Genomic DNA, 20,136 nt, shown 5'->3' with positions numbered 1-20,136 from the left:
TTCATATTTTGGGGTGGATATGAAGTCAGCAGGTATGTTCACCAAGGTAAAAGCATGCTATGTTGTTTTTGATCCTGAGACTGAAACTGGCACAAGCCTATTATTTTGTTTGGAACAAGTTAAAATTGTTTGTCCTGAAATTCTATTCAAAACACAAAAAACGCACATACCTGTGAGGAGTCCACCTTCAAAATGATTGTGAACCACATGCTGTTTTGTACAGACTACGCTGCTGAGTTACAGTTTTTGTAATATGAAGAGTTTTTGTAGGAACATTGAATATGTTACCTTCACCTTAAGTTTTTTAATAAATAAACCCAGTTAACGCTTTGAATATTAAGTTGAAACGTAGGTTTTTTTTTTTTTTGAGAAATCAACAGCTTTCATAAAAAACAGTTGCTGTCATGAGGTCATCTGTAAAAAACACAGCTTGTCATATGCCAAACTGCCAAACCTCAGACTCAAAAAATGACATGAGAAAGGTTTCTGAGTCAAAATAAGCTGTCGTCTTTCCGAAGGCATGAGTCAAAGCAGCTGAAAGTCAAACGGCTCTTTGACCTCCATGCTAATATTCAGAGGAGGGATATTTCTCTCAAATGGAGGTGATGACACAGGACCGCAATGCTTTCCTGTTTCTCCTTTCAAAAGGCACTCTAACACAATGCAATAATCCACCAACCTGTCCTGTCTCTACATGAATACATAGACATGGCATGTAAATCTGCACTGGTCATAACAAGAATAATAAGTGAACAGGTAACATCATCAAAGGTAAATTAAAGTCACGTGAGTAGGAGTTACTAGATTAGATCATTTTAGTTCAGCATGATGGATTTATTTGCACTTTTTGTCCTGGTGCTCACACATGAAACACCTGAATGAGCATCAGTCGAGACTGTGCTTTGTCCTCCATTAATTTTGTAATGCTAAGCTTCCAAAGTGTGAGGAACAGCTGGCTATCAGAGGTCACAACATCCATCCCCTTATGCCCATAAACCCTTGTGTTCTGGGGACAAAAATGCGAATCTCCAGGCCGTCTTGATGTGATAATTTGATGCATCTCGAGTTCAAATGGTGTTCTCAGCTGCCCAAATGAACTGATGTAAAGAGCCAAACACTCCAGACATACGAAACGGCTCCAAACAGGTTTGGTTTAAATGTACTACATAATGAGGTAAATGTGGGTCTCTTGGATTAACAGTGTAATTCCCTGGCTACAAAATGCTCGGATTATGGATTATTATGCTGCACCAGCTGTGAAATGCAGAGAAATGTAATGGCTACTTTATGCTCTTTTTGGATTTCTAAACAGACCCGCTTCTCTTCAGTCGGGTGAGGGCTGGCTAATCTGCTCTGTGTTTGGTGACCATGTGGTGCAGAAGTTGAAAGATGTTATTTATATTTTGGGGATGAGCTGTGCCTTTAAGAAGCGCAGCTGACAAACAGCGGACACCTACCTGCCCTGAGCTGGTTGTATGGCCGTGCCTCCATCGTGGAGGGCTGCAGGGGCTGGGGCACTGAGCCCTGGGCTGGGTAGGCTGAATGGGGGTGAGTGCCGCTGTGGTTGCCCCCACTTTTGGTCTGGCCTTCAGAGTAGTTGACGAACACGAAGCCGTCTTTCTCGTCGATGCTGAGGGTGTCGGACCAGCGCCGCGAGTCGTCAGAGCCGCTGTCAACCGACCACGAGGCTCCCGTTCGGCCTGCAGGAGCTTAAAGTTCAAATATTTTAACGGTGTTAGCGTGTAAGAAGCAAAATCCACATATTAACATGAACTGGAGGAGGATTAGAAGGCATGACCAGGCAAATGGGGGTTGTAAAGGATAGAGGATTTAGTATTATATCTTGAATTACATGTAACACAATTAGATGAGACTAAAATTGGTTTAATAAGTCAGCGTTCTGTCAGTCCTCGATGTAAAAGTCCTTGTGTCTTTTCAATGGTAGTTCAGTTCTGAAAATCTGAAACAGTTTCTAAATTTTCAGAGATCAACTTCCTTCTTTCACTGTAATAACACACAGAGCACTACCACCACTGCTCCTGTTTAAGTTTTGTTTTGTATCATGGAAAACAATTCTACTAGACAAGTGTGCGGCTGATTCAAATTGTATGTGTATGTAGGGCAACTAAAAGCTAAAAAGTGACATTTCAAACATTGAAAAGGTAAAAGCGGTCAGGCACAGCTGGGTGGTGTGTACCTTTGGGTCGGTGGACGGTGCTGCCTGGCTGGCTGCCTCCGCCTGTGGAGGGGTTGCACGAGGCTTTGGGCTCCTGACTGAGACTGGGCTCGTCTCCGTCCGACTCGCTGCTGTCATCTTCACCGTTGTGGCTCTCGCCGCCCTCTGATGGAACAAACACAGAAAGAATTAAGAGGTTTTCTATGGACAATATTTCTTTATTTGTGAACTTGCTCTACAAATTTATAACATGACACAGTTAGAAGGGTAAACAACACAATCTAAGTCCACATGTACAAACAGAATTGCATTGATGTGCCGTTACAGCCCAGAATCTGTGAGATCAGTCGGCTGTCAATCAGCTTTTACATTCAGTGTGACTTGGATATGCATCATGAACTGAATGTGTTCAGTGTCAGGACTGGAAAATGTCATGAAAATACTATAAACAAGCGTAAAATTTCCCTGTTTCTGGCTTGTTGCTGCATCTTAAGTTGTTAGACAGAAAAATATTGTTTGTGTTATTGCTATGACAACCACCATGGTAACGACAACAAACGATCATACTGTATCAACACAAATCCAACAGTCGGCCTTTAAGATGAGCTTTGAAAAATGAATCAGATTCACCTGCAGTCTCAACGCCCTCTGAGGAGCATTTAGAGCTCTGTGTGATTAAGGGTTATTGATAATTAGTCAATGATCCATTAACTGCTGTTAAGAATTTGAATTTGATCAATGAAGCATATGAATTTAAAATGTGCAAATGACCAATTTGCCATCACAGTAATAACTTAAAAAAAAAAAAAAAAATGAAATTGAGTCGTTAAAATTCTACACAAGGGAACGCCAAGTTTTTTTTTCTCTTTTCAAAAAGGAATTTGTGATTTAGTAATTGTTAATATCACTGCATTGCTTGGGAAGAGAGAGGAAAATGCAATTATCTTACATGTGTATCTTATTAAAAAATCCAAAATAAGCTGTTTTTTGATATTTTTGTTATACTCATCTTTTGTTATTTTATAAAGGTTGTATGTATTTTGTACCAGACTAATATTATAGTCACTGAGGGAGCAGCAGAATCATTTTTTTTTTCAATAAAAGTTTAAAAACTTGCACTGTGTATTTACTGTTAATCTACTTTTAGCTGTTTCATTAATCAACTGATCATTAATTACGATTAGTGAAAATCAAGGGAATTCCTTAAAATTTGCATTCCTATTCAGATTGTGGCCACAGAAGGAGGCTAGTTTCATACGGGTTCATGAATCTTGATGTTATTTTAAAAAAAGATAAACATGGAGGACTTTCAAGGAATTCCTTAGAGTTACTTTTTATAATGAGAAGCTGTCATGTGCCCACTGGCTTCCTTCAGATCTTAAAAGAGCTGATGATCACCCAGTTTTCACAATGTGGTGGGATTGGACATTTTGAAGGGAGGGGCAGGAAGGAGACCAGGGCGACACAAAGGAGGTCTGTTGCTAAATGTTAGGAGGATGTTTGGGACGGCCGCGCCACCGTGCTGGACGACTGACAGCAAAAGGAACAATGCAACATTATCACCCTCATCTGTTTTTCTCCTTTCACAAAAACTGGTTCGCTGTAGCGCTACATGCAGATTGAGTCACAATCTTTTTCCCTTTTGATATTATGACTCCAACATGATGGCTGTAAACCAGAGTCTGCTGTTCAAGTTGATTTTGGTTTAGTACATTCAGGACTCACCGATCTTCTCCTCGCCACAGCAGTCAGGCACATCAGGCTCGACTGGCTCTGGAGCAGGGGTTTCTGGGACTTGGAGGAACTCCATTCTCCAGAACTACGATGAGAAAGATTTAATTAAGCATAGATAGGAGTTAGTTATTTGTAAAATAATAAATCAGAAGCCCAGCTCTCCCAAAGGAAATGCTCACATCTCTCTACAAACAGAAAATGATTGCTTTTTATTTATTTATTGTTTCTCATGCACATAAGGTATACTACTACAAAAACTTGACATTATATTGCACTTGTGGTGGTAATGGTTCATAAAGAGCAGAGCTGAGCTAAACACTTTGTTTTAACTGGATACTCGTAGCAGAACTGAAGAAGAATTCCCTCTAGGATATTATTATTATTATAAAGCCATTATCTGATGACGTCGTAGGGAGTGGACAGTTACCCTGACGACACCGTCCGAGTGGCCGGTGACGATGACGTTTTGCGTGTCCCACTCGTTCATCTCCGACACGCAGCAGCACAGGATCTGCTGGCTGCGGCCTGTGAAGGTGTTGGCGCTGGCGATGGGGCTGCCGTTGATGCTCCATACATGGATGTAGGTGCCCGCACTGGACACAATGTCTCCCTGCGCGTACACACACACACACACACACACACACACACACTTTAATATGTTTTTCTCCATCAAAGCAAGATGTTCCCTTGTTACACACTATGTAAAAATCGTTACTGATTATCTGGCATCTTCCTCAGACATGGAGAACATCATTTCAAGAATCACTTCAGTACTGATCCTGATATCGAAATACTGCACGTTCCCACTCCAATTCCCACTCGGCTACAACAGTGGTCAATGGGCCAACTGTAACTGGCTTTAGAAAAACCAAGATAACGTTACTTTTCCGAAACAGGAAGATCGGTCTATACTCATCTCAGAAAGTTCTCCTGAAAAAGGTTTTGCAAACCGAGCAGTTTGTCAATATCTATGGGCTTAGACAGTCGTTTTATTTTGGGACTTGTTTTGGCTGCTTCCATATAGGACTCTGCCAGCTGGGCAGGGTCTAGCTACAGCGTGGAGGGTTACAGTTTAAAAAGCATGGTTGGTGAAATTAAATAGTTCTGTTCCAAACGGAGCACACACCAAGCTTCCCGTTTCAGTAAAGTGACGTTATCGTAGGATTTCAAAGCCATTTACTATTTACTGTTTGTCAATCAGGATCCTGCTGCACATTGATATCAAGAGCAATTCAGAGGCCAGTGGTGAAATGGTGACAAAATATAATATGAAAATGCAAACATGAATTTGTTTCCATCCAGATTAGGAGAGCGACCTTCTCTCCAACCCACCGTCAGTTCGTTTATACACAGAGCGGAGACGGGCGCCCGGTGTCCCCTGAGCTGCGTGACGAAGGAAAGCTTGTTGAGATCCCAGATGATGCAGGTTCGATCCCGCGAGCCGCTGACGATGATGTGGTAAGCCGAGGACGCTGTCAGACACGTTACAGCGTCCGTGTGGCCCAGTAACGCCTAGAACACAACACAAGAGGGAAAAATGAAAATGGAGTGGCACATTTCTACACGTTTCATCACTGTCACCACTGATGATGATCCTGGACTTCTACTGATGCACAAACCTATTTTCTACATAACTAAAATTACTTAAGTTGGCTTTGAACATAATACTACTTAAACTTTGCAAAGGCATATTAGTATATTTTCATCCTTATGCTTGTTTGGGAATAACTGCACTCTGTCTTTTGTAATATAATAATAATTTCTCAGCCAAAGATAGAGTTCAAGTGTTTTATGCAACATCCTCTCACAGTCTATACTGATATTTTCCCTGGTTTTTCCCTTTAGGTTTGCTTGTCATACCACAGTCAAAAAATATTAAAACTACAACAATGAAATTAGCCATTTATAGTTCTTGAGAACACAGGCAGACATTGTGTGCGCCTGCTCATTTACATGCCAGCAGCAAAACAGCAGCTGCACAAACAGAGCACATAATTACATCAATTCATCTGGGGCAAGATTTTCTGGTTAAATACAAGGATGTTTGAAAAATCTTGTAAACAAACAAGACTTTACAAGGATTTCCCTTTGAGGATGTAAGTTTCATACCAGCTGATAATAGTACATCAGGGTGACATAGTACAAAATACAGTTCCAGTTCTGCATAAAGACATTTTTCAAATTTGGTAACCTGACACCAAAGTGGAACACTACTAATCAGAGATAATCTTCAAATCACTTCTTCATACTGTTGAATGAAAAACAGCTGACATCCGGGAAAATATCTGCTACCTCGGTGCCAGATAATGGACCTGTGAAAAAATTCCAGCCTGTGTGTGTGTGCGTGTGTGCGTGTGTGTGTGTGTTTACCTGTTTGAGGGTGAGGGTCTTGGCCCTCTCCTTGGAGGTGCCTGTCTCCCACACACAGATGGCGGTGCTGGTGCCACCGGTGATAACCAGCTTGGGGTTGGGGCAGATGGCACAAAGGATCTGACCCCACTCAGACAGACACTCGTACACCACCGCCGCCTGAAACGAGACGGGATTGGTTGGTCACGGAGGGTGGAGATGGACTCCTTCCAGAGGACCACCAGGGAAGGGACTTTGTTTTTTTTTTTGTTTGTTTTTTTTAGCAGGATGTAAAATTAATTTCAAACACCAGAAATTTGGTGGGGTAAGTGGTGGTTGTGGCTTAATGTTTATGTACTGACTCCATTGGGAAGCATCCAGCCACCATTTGGAAGTTATTTTCCAGTGGAAAACAGCAGTTTTCTGTGATGCAGAAGTTTAAGTGTCACGTTCAGGGATACTTGAGCTTGTAGGTTGATTTATGTGAATGTGTGAGATTTTTTGGATACTAAACCAGTGGCCAGCTATAAGTTTCAATAGCAAAGACGGAAACATATTTTTCTGGTACCAGTTAGCACATCCCAGAATTCACTTGCTGCTTAGATTTCATCAGCAAATTAAGCAGAAATGACCTTCAAACATTAGCTCATGACAAAGTGGCTAACAGTATAAACGATCCTACTTCCTACAGCTAAAATTCACCAGCATTTCTTTTGGTTGTTTCCCACCGTGTCCAGCAGCTCTCTGCTTACTACTAAATGTTTGTGTGCTCTCAGAAAGTCAACCAACATCTTTTCATCTGTTCGACATCTGAACCCCTGGTTATGTCACCACATGAGCCTTTCTAGGAGTTAGGATGGTTATTTTTCAAAGTCAAGCACCTTTACAGAGGTTAGAGTTCTCATCGGGCCTGAAAACTAAGACCCTACCCTACCCGGGCCATACTGGGCCAGCCCGAGGCCCTACCCTACCCTACTAATTAGTCGAACTTTAGGCCCGACAGCCCAATAAAGCCCAAAAAAAAAAAAGGAGAGGGAAAAAAAAAAAGATGGCCAAATTTGCCATTATTTAGCAGCGCCGGTGGCTCAAATTCTAGTAGCAGTGAGAGAATGGACAAAATAGTTGGCGAAAGGCAGCTTCACCACAGAACTAGAACCCAAAGCCCTACCCTACCCGACCAATTCACATATATTTTAGGCCCGACCCTACCCGAAAATGTCGGGTAGGGTCGGGTAGGGTCGGGTTCGGGCAGAATTTGAGAACTCTAACAGAGGTAGTGTAAGGATGGCAAATCATCTGCTATTGTACAGGACAACCACAGGATGAGAAGCCAGAGCCAATAACCCTGCAGCTACCATCTGATGTAGCTGTTGTACACAACATTGTTTTTACTGCAGGCCTGCTGGAAAACTGCTGCACTCAGGCTCCATCCCCCAATGACAGAGTGAGAGGAAAAAAAAAATCGAATGCTGCCGTCTTTTCAGCAGTCAGCAGTTACAAGAAACAGTTTGTTAACTAGTCTGTGGAGAGACATTACATTTGTTTTACAGCTTCTTAATTTTGTTCCAGAGTATAAAGCTTCAAGAAAGAATTATCTGCAGACAACAGAGCTAATGCAGGGCAGATGCAGAAGCAGGAGAAATGCATGAAGAGGAAGGATTCGTGCAATGTCTTCACAGTGAGCAGAGGTTCTCTTTATTGAGCTACCAGCAGGGGGAAACATTGCCCCGCTAAACCATTTTCTTTCACTTGGTAATCAGTTAATTTTGAAGGTGAAACAAACAAAGCAAACTGCAGCCTCCTAAAGCATTACGCTGGATCGATATCAGCTCATTTATTGTAAGTGACTCTGGCTTGAGGATGCACCTAAACTGACTTGAAGTGAGGATGAAATAACATGAGCTATCTACAAACACAACAGAGCATACAAGCTGCAGAAGGTTACGGTTGTACCAGCCAGCTCTCAGGTGTGAATGCACATAACTCTATGAATGTAAAGCTGTAAAGCTGTAAAAGAGCAAGTGTAAGCAGGTCAGATTTATCTGCACTCTGAGGAACAAGTCCTGTGATAAAAGTCAGTCTCAGGTAAGCAGATTCAAACTATAGATTTACAGAGAATAAAACAAATAAAGAATCCAGCAACTCCATAACTCAAATACCAATGGGGCAGAATTGTGACTCTTAAAGACTGTTAACTATTAATTGATTTATGTAATTCTTTCGAGCTGCAACCCTTCCTTTCCACAACTGGCTGTAAGAATAAATGCAGACTGACCTTATCGGACTCGTAGTTGGCCAGGCGGCAGCTGAGGTCGGCGTAGCCCCAGGCGAAGGTCTTGCTCCAGGACGGGGGAACCAGCACTTTGTTCTGCTCCACGGCGAGGATGCCCTTGTCAGTGCACACAATCTGACCCACAGGCTCCTTCAGCTCTGGACCGAGAGAAACACATGGAGGGGAATGCGGGTGTGTGAGTGCAAAGGGATTTATGCACCTGAGGGAACAGGTCGTGTGTGAGTTAATGGGAAGAGTGAGGCACTATCATTGACAGAGTTAGGTGGGGTTTAATTCCCACTGGGGCCATCCAGGCTGAAAATTAGCACATTCATGGAACTGTAAGGCATTTATTATGAAAGTGTCCTCAAACAGTTTACAGCACTGGTTTTCAAAGCGGGCTCCAGGGACCTCCAGGGGTCCTGGAGGGTCTTCAAGAGGGTCGTCAGTGAAATAAGGAGTCGCATTTTAACACAAGAAATCTGGCATTGATCCAGCATCACTGATATGACCTTTAAATATATAATTATTCTAATAATTATAAATATAGTTTCCTTGTAATTAAAAAAATACTGTATGTGAGTGATCATTTTAACATTATGTTTTAAACTCACCACTGTGAATTCATTTGGTAACACAAACTAAAATATCTTTCATATCAGGGTCCCAAGAGCAACATCACCTTAAGTGTGGGTCGGGAGCTAAAAGAGTCAAAATGGTGGGTTCAGAACATGAACAGGTTTTAAATCTCTTTGTCTATGGGATCCAAGAGGGAGTGTGTGAGTGCAAACTATGAAACACACATGAAAACATACATCTCAGACACAAGTGTAAGGTGGGAAAGGGCATTTTGACTGAAACTGCTCCTTAGACAGGTGTGTGTGTGTGTGTGTGTGTGTGTGTGTGTGTGTGTGTGTGTGTGTGTGTGTGTGTGTGTGTGTACCTTTGACGGGTGCAAGCGAGGGTCTCAGATTGTCCAGGTGATGGAAGAAGATCTTGTCGCTGTTGGAGCTGGGAGGCACGTTGGCAATGTCGCCGTTGGCTTTACTGCGTACCCGCTTTGGAGGGTGGGGCTTCTTGAACAGCTGCAACACACACACACACACACACACACACACACACAGCAGCAGTCAGAGACCAACAACCAGCATCCTGCACTCAAGCTGGCTGGTGAAAGGTGGGGTTACGCATTTGCCATTGGTTGAAACAGACTGTATTTACTCTCAGAAGTAGTAGTATTAAGTTATTTTCTATTTTCTTGGCCAGACTGAGGCAAACTCGTGTACAAACACACACCGCCACCATTGTGTCCACCCTGTTATTATTATTATTATTATTTTTTAATTGGTCAGTCAGTCTGTCACAGAGTTGATTCTGCTTCAGTCAGATTTCCCGAACGTTTCAAGAAGCTGTATAAAATTATAAAATCCCATAACTTCAAAATTTGCTTTCAAATTGACTGACCTGTTTGGGAATCTGTCCGAAGTTGTTGATGAAGCCGATGGTGGCCGTCTCCTTGAGCGGGTCGTTGATGTTGTAGATGTCCACCTGACCCTCGTAGAACAGGTGGTGGAAGACGTTGACCGCCTCCACGGCCGGCGGGCCCTGCTGCTTGTAGCCGAAAATCAGGTCGATCCACTCGTGAAGGTGGGCCGACACGTAGTCGCACTCCAGAGCCTGGGGGAGCGCGGGACGACAAAACGTTAGCAAGGACTGTGGTTAGCATTATGAGGAGTTTTGAAGGTGAAGAAGAGGCAATAACGTTTTTTTTTTTTTTTTTAACACTATGTTGATGTCCCTCTACCATTATCGCACATCTTTGTTAGTAATAACTTTATATGATGTGTTACAGGTCTGACTCCTCACCTGTCTGTGGACTCTGATGAACTCCCGCGGGTCTCCTTTGGCCCAGGGGGGCAGGATCACATCGCCCAGCTTTGTGCCATTCTGCTTGGCACCTGGTGCATCAACAACAGAAATGGGAAAACATTAAAATCACAGTGTCTTATTACCTCCAGATGTTTGTAAAATGCTCGTAAATCTTAAGCTGTAGCTGACAATTTAGTATTTCTATTCTATACTAAAAAAATTCATTGGCTGGTAAAGTTGTGAAAGCAGCTGCTGAACTCTGGGATGTAGTATAGCAGCCACTATGGCCAGCGGAATGAATAAATGAATGAATGAAAGAAATAATGAACATCTTTTCTTATATAAATGAATGTTCTGAATTTCAACAGAAGGATTTTGCTACTTTTTTTATGCATTTACAAATTAATCATGGAGGAGAAGTTAAAAACATTATTATTATTGTTGTTATCAAAATGTAACTGTTAAAAATAAGATTTACAAGCTAATCATTCAAGATTTTAAATGGTACCAAACTGTTAATCCCATAGTATTCAGTTTGATGAACGCCTGTGGTTGCGGCTTTTGATTGCCACGGGGAGGCACAGTATGTTAAATAGTAAGCAGCAAAGCATCAAGATTGAATGAAGTCAATGATGACATCTGACAGCTGCCTAATGGTTATAGAAGCAGGTATGTGACTGGAAGGTTGCAGGCTCAAAGCCCAGCTTGGCTGCACAGATCTGGGCTGGGGAAAGTTAATGAGAAACACTCTCCCCTCCAGCAATGATGTTACTACTTCAAGCGAGGCACTGCACTGCCAGTGGAGCTGCTCGGAGGCAAACAGCAGACGACTGTAGTTGTGCTGGGAAGCTCTCGGATGGGAATGTTTGTGAGTTTTGAAGCGGGGTGATATTCAAACAACCCCGCCCCCCCACTGACCCAGGTCGAAGTTGTTGGAGTTGAGCATGAACTCGGGCAGGTAGAAGAACTCGGGGATGAGCTCTTTGACGTCGGCCATGTTGTGTTTGGAGGCGGAGAGCCAGGCTTCACGCACGCTGTGGAACATCCTGTCGGCCAGGTCAAAATGACCTCCCTGGAAATCACACACGTTCACGTTTAACATTCAGTCTGACATCAAGTCCAGAGTCCAAAACATGTAAAACACATCAACTGGCAGAGAAAGGTCAACAGTTTGCTGTCTCTTCCTCGATGTAATCATTTAAAATAGGCCACAGACTGTTAACAGAGGCAAAAAGAAGAAATATGACTTGTGCAGGATGAGACAAAGAAATTCCTAAAGGATCCGTTAGAAAGGACCACAATCCTAAAGTAAAATTCCATGATTTGAACTGAACTTCTAAACTACACAAAACCTAAGGTAACTTTCTGGTTTGCTAACGCTGTTTATCAATCTTTCCACTCTACTTGGGCTGAAAAACCACACCCTAATGCGATGAATGTGTGAAAACAAATGTGTAAAATAAATCCTGGTATGTTCCTGTATAGGGTCCCATTTATATTATTGCTTGGCGGTCTCTAACTTTCCCACATAATTTATACAATTCCCTGACTTGTCCTGTCTCCCATAAACGTCTCTCAATTCCAAGACCAGTGGGAAACCAGGGGAAAAATTTAATACCAGAAGAAAAACAAAAAAAAGATGGTAACAGGTCATTCAGTAGGTTGGGTAGTTGAGCAGGAAACAGACCTGGAGCCTGAGGAAGATCTGCGTGAAGGGCTCCATCCGGACCAGGTAGGAGGCTACAATCATGGCTGACGAGTAGTGGGTGCCGTAGTGGTACGCTGGGGTTTCACCTGGTGTGCAAAGAAAAAACCCCAACATAAACACAATCATGAGCACAATAATACACAATCTTGCTGTTTGTAGTCAATTTTCAACGGCATTTAGTAACAATATCGTTTGTGATCAAGGGAAAACCAATGCATAATCTCACCCACAGAGGAACTTCTATCAATATTGCAAATTGTGGTTAGGAATGTTTTACACTAAAATATGTGTATTTTTAATTCTTAAAGGTCAACACAGAGTGGAAATGAACATCACAAAACAAGCAGAACGCTCACCGTTGGGGTCCTCCCAGTCCTTGTACCTCTTCTTGTACTGGGTGAGCCTGTCGTCGGTCTGGGCGCCCATCGGCTTGGCCAGGTTACGGAATGTCTTGGGGTTGTTCAGGTCCAGCTCCTGATCGGCAAAAACCACACAATGAGTCAGAAATTACACAACCATGTGCCGAAGGTTGGTACAGGTGCAGGACACAATCACAGGCAAATGAAAAAGAAACAAATGTCCGCAAACAGAAAAATTCACGCTCCAACGATATTTATTTGTTTAACGTTTTGACACTTAGGGTCCTCGTCAGGCAGTTACCCTAAGTGTTGAAAGTGTTGAGCTTAAATTTTTCAGTAAGCGGACATTGACTTCTTTTTCATCAGCAAAGCCACACAAACATCATCAAAATCACCATCAGGAGTTATGCTGACAAAATGATTACTACTTATTATAGCTTTTATCAGTTTAGTCATTTGAATAAGTTGATTAATCAATAGAAAAATGAACTGATCAATATTCTGCCGTGACCCTGCGGCGTGGTTTGTTGTTACCTCGGAGTCGTAGTCGGCCAGGATCCAGGGGAAGACGGGGTACTGCATCAGGTCGTTGTAGGAGCGTCCTGCCAGAGTGTTCAGGTGCATCAGGTACTGGAAGTTACTGATTTCTCCTCGCTGGCACACAGAGAGCGAGAGGAAAACACATCAGGCAGGTTTGGGTTCATGTATCACACTGCTGCACTTTGCCTCGCTGTTTACATTCAACGTTGTGCTCAATTTTATGGGCTGGGTACAGAAACTTCAAAATGAGCAGCAGCAGGATTAAAGCAGTCTGCTTAATTAAAGCTGCTGAGGCAAGTCGGGGTCCTTACCTCCCACCTCTGAGTGACCGACTTCTCCCCGACCAGCGTGCTGAGGAGCCCAGACCTGACAGATGACAGGACAGAGATGTTCAGCTCTCAATATTTTCCGGCTTTGACTCCCCAAAACACAACATCTCTGCCTTGCATACCCCGTATGGCCTGCATCAGTGTCAACAAAGGTGAGAGCTGACACCAAAATAAAGTTTTTCTTTTCCTTTCCAAGACTTTTTTCATGGCCAATTACCATAAAAAACCCTAAGTATGTGTGTATTTTAAGTATTATTTTACCTGAAAGATGCCGTTAATACAAATAAAAAAGGGAAATCAAATATGTATATGAGAAATACATATTTTGGTAAGCTGCTACAATCGTCCTGGGACACCCAACGGTGCATGGGACGATGCAACATGCTTCTCAGGATGGTCTTCACAAGTCAAGGGAACACTTATCTCCCTCGTTTTACAGACCAGACAGATATTTTTATTCTCTGTTTAAATTATTTTACATGTACCCCAAAATGTTTTTTTTTTTTTTCCCTCCCCTGACATGTACCAAACACCCAGGTTGAGAACCAGTGGAACAGACAGCCCTAATGAAGCTCACTGGACGTCCTACCCTTGTTCAACGCTGGTGTTGGGCCTCTGGCCTGAGACCGACTCCGAGCTGTCTGCCAGTGAGGGGACCACCGCCAAGAACCTGCAGGAGAAACATTCAAAAGACAACATTAATTTCTTCAGTTCACTTAGATGTTGTCTGAGTTTTGATAGAACTAAGTTTCTGCTGTCAAATTCATCTGCATCTGTCATTTTGAGACATTTTTACAAGATCCTCTGGGCTTCTTCAGCTAAGTAGAAACTTCTCTCTTATTTTTAGTTGTTCAGCATTTTCAAGTGTAAATAAAATGCTTTACACACACACCAGTGTGAGCCAATGACATTTACTATACTTCTGTGTACGATGTACCCATGCTGAGTTCAGTACCTTTGGTAGACTTTGTTGCGGACTCCCTTCTGGAAAGCTAACAGGTAGTTCCTCCCGTCTGCTGAGAAGACCTCCACTGCCATGGGCTGAGAGGAGAGGACACACAGGGTTGTTACAGGCTTTTTATACTCAAGAACGCCAGGTGGTGAATGAAACAAGCGTATAATGAAGAAATGAGACATTAGAGAATATTTCAGAACTGGTAGATCACACGTTTGATCTATGCAACAACTAAGGTGCCTGTTATAGCCATTTTCACTAAACATACTAAATATAGATTTATTTTTAATTTATTATATTATATAATGGTTTATTTCATAATTTACTTATTTATGTGCCTCATGTTGTGTTTACAGCCACATTTGAGCTCATATGAAAGGGGGAAAGGTTGTATGACGTGAGTTACAGCTGAGGTGGGGAGGAGCTGATGGAAAATGTGAGGCTTTCTTGACCATAGTGATCTTCATCAATTCATACTGTGACCAATTTTTCATTAAGTTTGACTATAAAGACTAATTTACAACCAGTTTTCATTCACCTTTTGTTGCTGTAAATAGGATTTTTTTTTTTATGGTACATGTGTGGCTTTAAAATGTATACACATGTATGTTGACAGGTGCATGAGTGTTTTTATGTGTGTGCATGCTGACCTGCAGGAGGTAGCGTCTCTTGTGCACCTCCTTGATGTCTTCATAGGCGAAGATGCTGCAGGTTCTCTTCAGCTGGCTCTGGCCTTGTCTCGCCCCTCTGGGAATGATGGCCTCGTGCAAACTGGCCACAGACAGACAAGAGAACGACGCACATATGAACTGTGGCATGAAATAACCCTCATCTACGGTGCCCTTGCATCCACAAAGGCTGAAGTTAGAGATTTTTGCTGTTTTGTGGATAGAACTGAAGTGGGTTTATGAGAGCCTGACATACCAGCAGACTACTTTTCACAGAAAAGCGCGTGGTATTCTTAGCAGGGCTCTTACTGTGGGCCTCATGTAAAATTCAATGACTTTTCTATTATTTAAAAAGTCAACTTTAACTAATTCAGACTGCTTCCATGACCTGAAACTTTTCCACTCTCTCTGTTTGTTTATGTTGTTTTTTGGCTAAGAAAATTTCTACAGGGATAAACAGCCTGGTTTGTGTTACAGCTCAGCAAAAAAAAAAACAAAACTGTGAGAGAAAATCAGCTCAAAACCATCAAATAAACTGAATGCGTGTGGGAAAACATTCTGATACACTGCTGTGATACATTTGTAAAATCCCATTTGAGGAGGATTTATTAAATTCCCTGACTTTCCCTGTCTGAAATATACATGGAAAAGTTCAAAATTGATTCCAGAAGTTAAGTGACCAGTGGGAACCGCGTCTTAGGGCTGAGAGAAGCACAATCAATACGAAGCTAATACCTGGTCTATCAGCTACTCAACATGCTGCAAAGCTACAGTTCTTACGGATATGTTTCGCACTTTGCCAACACTTGTATACGGAGCGTCAGGACACCGTGCTTTGATCTGCACGATTTTGTTGTGAGTCAAAGAGAGGGCAAAAAAACAGTCTGTTGTAATGAATCACCAGAAGAGAACATGATGCTACCCACAAGGCAGCAGCTGGTGATTTTATTATGGCTGTTTTGAAACGGGGTCTCATAGGAGTAGGACGGCTAGTGCGAGTTCCCTTGGAGAAGAGATATGCAACGGCTCCGCTGGGGTTCGCAAACACACGCTCCATCATCTGCATTACATCACCCGGGTAGCAGAAACTCCCACTGCAGTGTCCAGAGGAATGATGTCATACTCTATTCAGGGCGGGAAACAAACTGTTTCCTCCACCAGCCACACCGGGCGCAAATCCACCAGCCATTTCACTTTATATGAGAAGCCGTGCAGCGCTGATATTTCATGACAAAAGCAGTAAATCTCTAGAAGAACTTGATGCAAAGGAATGTTCATTTACACAGACATGTGGACCTACTTGGCGGGCAGCGTGTCGATGTCCCTGATCTCCCGGGAGACGGTCATGGTGTAACCGTCGATGACGTAGAAGTGCTCCTTCCCAAACAGCAGCAGGCCCTCGCTGGTGTCCAGGCCCTGCACCCGGGCACAGCGGTACATGTGCTGGATCTGAAAAACAATTCAAAGAGGACGTAAGAAAAAAAGAGAAAGTGCTAATTAACAAGAGATTAGAGAAAGCAGGTTTGGGATGTGACTAGTTTAAATCCCTTGAATGATCTTGGAGCAGACTGTGATTTCGCCGGGCGGCTCCCAGGTGTTTAAGAGTGACAGGGCGGAGTATGAAAAAAAAAGAGCATTTGTGTCCAGTACATTTTCACTTTCTCTCAAAGTTTTCAATTAAGTGTTATAGCCCCGTCCTGTGCCAGTCAGTAAATAAAGGCCAGATCTCAAATGAAACATAAATCATTCAACTCAAGTGCTGTCAAAATCAGACCAGAAGTTCATGAGCTACCATGGGACAGGACTTACGACAAACGCTTGGTTACCTGCCAAAGCATCAGGCAGCGTAAACAAATCGAGCTGAACCAGCCAAAATTTTTGCAACATTTGGCTGGTGGCTGATTGTAATTCCCCACCCCACACAGGGAGCTGCTTGATTAACTGAACCGACTAAGCGGAGAAAATACACAAATATCTGTCAATTGTGGGAAAAGTGACAGTTGTAGCATGTTTGTGAGAGAAGGTGCCCACAATAATACACAATAATATCCCACAATAAAAAAGAAAAAAAAAACAGTCATGATACATGTGAATGCAGCTTTTTCTGCATGATTTTGTTTTCAGTTTTTGCAGGAAAAGAAAATGTTAAGACGGTGATTTGCCCCTTTGAAGCAAGTGCCTGGTGCAGCGGCCCCCTTTTTCTGCTGTTAAAATAGCAAAAAAGGCCTTGGACACACCCTAAATGCAGCTGCACCATGCTCTTCAGACTGTGCCCTTAGATTGTTAAAATAGAGCCTTGTGAGTGTCTGACCTTTTCTCCCTCCTCCAGGAGGCGCAGCAGCGACGTGTTGTCGGTCCTCTGCTCCTCCTCCGGGCCTCCTGACTCCAGCAGCTGATCCTGAAGCTGCTCCTGACTGTCCTCGTCTGCCCCGTCCGCTGTGGAGCGAGACCTCTTCAGGGGAGCCTTCACCAGGCCTGGCAACAAGAAGAGATAAAAGTGATAAAACACCCTCTGGAGACCACAGTGGAGGTTCTTGGTTCTCGGGCAACAGTTGCTGCAAATATCCGATTGTGCATCTGAACGTATAACTTGCCCTGTTTCAACAAAACTAAAATATGTGCAGGTCATTTCTATGTTGTCTTGGGAGGGAACAGGTCATTTTGCCACTGATGCACCTGACTGGTTTTAAATATTGTTAGCCTGCAAGTCGTAGCATCTAGTCAGATAGCCATCAGAATCTTTTTGTAAACATCTGATTTGCACAAAAGCGAACATATCTAGTAGAAAAGTGAACAGCTTGTGTCTGACTAGCTGCACCCAAAAGTGTTTTGGAGCACAGACTAGGATTAGGCAAGAAGTGTTATGATGCCACAGCAGTTTAAATTAGGAAGTACCACAACATTCATTTTAACATGTCTGTCTTTTTTAAGCTTTGATGACATTATAGACCTTGATGATGGCACCTGTTGTATTACATAGGCCTGTAATCCCACTGCACAATCTCTACTGTCTAAGTCTCCTAGGTCTTAAATCCATGCATGAGACACTGCGACAACTTATGACCCATCGTAAAGAATTGTTCAATAGAAAAATTAAGAGAAAAAGGTGCTTGCTTCTCAGTCTTCAGAAGTTTTATGTTGTCCAACCCTTAATATAATTTTTTTCCGGTCAGTCACTGGTGGATCCTGACAGTTCATCAGCCACTTTGACTATTTCATCAGCCGGATTTGATTTTTTTTCTTAATGATGACTGCTGATCACCACAGGCTAATTTACAAATAAGAGCCAAGATGACATGTTTTTCTGTGATTGTTGTGTTTGTGCCTTCACCGCACCTTTCACCCTGGCGATGGTGTCCTCTCCGTGCTCAGGCTCATGCTGGGTGGTCTCCCCCTCTGTGCTGTGCTCCACAGAGTGCTGGTACATGCCCGGGTTTCCAGACAGCAGACGCATGTAGTATTCCTTACTGTCATAGCTGATGGCTCGCCGATATCGCAGAGGCTTCTGGAGAGGGGGCGAGAAGAGAGACAGGTGAGGGAGGCTACCGTAGCCAACATATCTTTTAGAAGTCAGACGTTTTACTGCTCACTTCCTGGACTTCAGTCAAATTTTATTTTAGCTAAAAGGAAAAGTTTGGTCACGCTTGCTGAGAGATGTTATTCATCTTTCCCACTGTACTGATTTGGGTACATCTGTGTTCATGAGGAATGTGTCTGGCGTATTACTAAAAAATAGATGCCAAATAAAAGTATAACAGGATTTCTGGGATTACTACCACTGCACAACAGCCTAGGCAGGCTTATTTTCTGACAGCAGTGATTAAAATACCAGACCCGGGACATTGCATGGTTTTGTATCATATTCCATTTTAACCGAGGGATCCCTTAGCAATGTTTTACCAAGGGTAAGGACAAGGAAGAAACAAGCTGACAGAAAAATTTGGCATGCTTGAGACCACTGCTGAGCGATGTAATTTCAAAATGTCAGTCATGGTTAGTTTCACTGCAACAATATTCAAGACTTCATTTTCATTCTGTAGCAGATACGTTAGGTCCAAGCCCATGGAAAACCTTCAACAGCTTAGGATCTGGATGTGAACTTACCATCAGCCCCCATGCTGGAAATGTTTATCTCCTCTAGTTGTATTTTTTTGTGTTTGGAGCCTCTATTTGATTCTAAACAGTAAGCGGTATAAAGGTGAAGGGGACTGGAACAGTTTTGGATGAAACAGCCAGTGGAGCTGGTAGACAAATTAGTGTAATTTCCCACTTGGACTGATTGGAGGGACCCGAGTTTGCAATGCCGCCCACATCATGCAAACCATCTTATCATTTGTGAGCGGTATGAAAGCAATCTAGTCTATTTACAGGATTTTTTTTTTCTGGACCGAGTCCATTCACAAGACTTGACATTGACAATGTTAAGTATCTTGGAAATGGACAAGAGTTCAGAAGACTTTTTTTCCATAGCGTGAAACCAAACCGGCGATTATAAAATGACAAACGATCCCGCAGAAGCACTTAACACATTTACTGGAGCACTCATTGTGTGTGGTATTTTAACTGAGATCTAAAAAGCTGGCAGGGAAAGAACTCTTAAGTTAGCTTGTTGCTCTATGGTTATACTTAAAATGCACTAAGTAACATGCACATACCCAAATGTCCGCACTACACAAAGAACCAAACACAGAGCACTGGAAACAACACTCAAAGAGTAATTGCCTTGGCTTGTGTCAAACCTCCCGTTGACATTTTTCAACAGCAACAACAACAGCAACAAAATTAATTTACAAATGGGGAGGTTGGCTAGTACAGCAGGCCAGGATTTCACTGCATGGCTGCCAAACATGCTGGGAAATGCTTTGATTGTCTTTACAGGGGCCACTACCATGCAGTCACACAGGGCATCCATGAGTGTGTTCAGGCCTGTGGTGGGGTACCTGGGCATCGTCAGGGTGCCCAGCCAGAGCTGAGGACACCAGGGGCACCAGAGGGGGGGCAGGGGGCTGGAGAGGGGTAAAAAGGGAGGATGAGACTCTGAACACCACCGGGGATTCATGGCTTCTTATTTGTAAAGCCAATACTGATTGAAACTACGAATCTGATTCAGTGCAGAGGGAACAACTGCATATAAGCCACCGGACATCAGTCATGTTCAGAATGAGTTGTGCAAAATC

General features: G+C 42.9%; 1 protein-coding gene across 2 annotated transcripts in view; it reads right to left on the bottom strand.

The window, feature by feature from the left end:
* The window catches only part of wdfy3 (WD repeat and FYVE domain containing 3), a 150,144-nt gene that overhangs the window by 15,544 nt on the left and 114,464 nt on the right, over positions 1 to 20,136 (bottom strand). For both annotated transcript variants that reach the window (XM_030059309.1, XM_030059311.1), the window contains 21 exons: positions 18,296 to 18,464; positions 17,271 to 17,434; positions 16,260 to 16,408; positions 14,942 to 15,062; positions 14,292 to 14,377; positions 13,926 to 14,006; positions 13,319 to 13,373; positions 13,002 to 13,121; positions 12,465 to 12,582; positions 12,088 to 12,194; positions 11,319 to 11,472; positions 10,398 to 10,489; positions 9,996 to 10,208; positions 9,475 to 9,616; positions 8,535 to 8,689; positions 6,281 to 6,439; positions 5,243 to 5,422; positions 4,338 to 4,520; positions 3,902 to 3,995; positions 2,198 to 2,341; positions 1,458 to 1,709 (listed from right to left, as the gene is read on the bottom strand). In XM_030059309.1, coding sequence (XP_029915169.1) covers positions 1,458 to 1,709; positions 2,198 to 2,341; positions 3,902 to 3,995; positions 4,338 to 4,520; positions 5,243 to 5,422; positions 6,281 to 6,439; positions 8,535 to 8,689; positions 9,475 to 9,616; positions 9,996 to 10,208; positions 10,398 to 10,489; positions 11,319 to 11,472; positions 12,088 to 12,194; positions 12,465 to 12,582; positions 13,002 to 13,121; positions 13,319 to 13,373; positions 13,926 to 14,006; positions 14,292 to 14,377; positions 14,942 to 15,062; positions 16,260 to 16,408; positions 17,271 to 17,434; positions 18,296 to 18,464 — 2,938 coding nt within the window. The remainder of the gene's footprint in view (positions 1 to 1,457; positions 1,710 to 2,197; positions 2,342 to 3,901; positions 3,996 to 4,337; positions 4,521 to 5,242; positions 5,423 to 6,280; positions 6,440 to 8,534; positions 8,690 to 9,474; positions 9,617 to 9,995; positions 10,209 to 10,397; positions 10,490 to 11,318; positions 11,473 to 12,087; positions 12,195 to 12,464; positions 12,583 to 13,001; positions 13,122 to 13,318; positions 13,374 to 13,925; positions 14,007 to 14,291; positions 14,378 to 14,941; positions 15,063 to 16,259; positions 16,409 to 17,270; positions 17,435 to 18,295; positions 18,465 to 20,136) is intronic.

Source organism: Myripristis murdjan, chromosome 9 (genome assembly GCF_902150065.1).
Source record: "Myripristis murdjan chromosome 9, fMyrMur1.1, whole genome shotgun sequence".
Classification (NCBI taxonomy): Eukaryota; Metazoa; Chordata; class Actinopteri; order Holocentriformes; family Holocentridae; genus Myripristis; species Myripristis murdjan.
The sequence above is the reverse complement of the archived record's forward strand: the minus strand, read 5'-3'. Positions and strand labels throughout refer to the sequence as shown.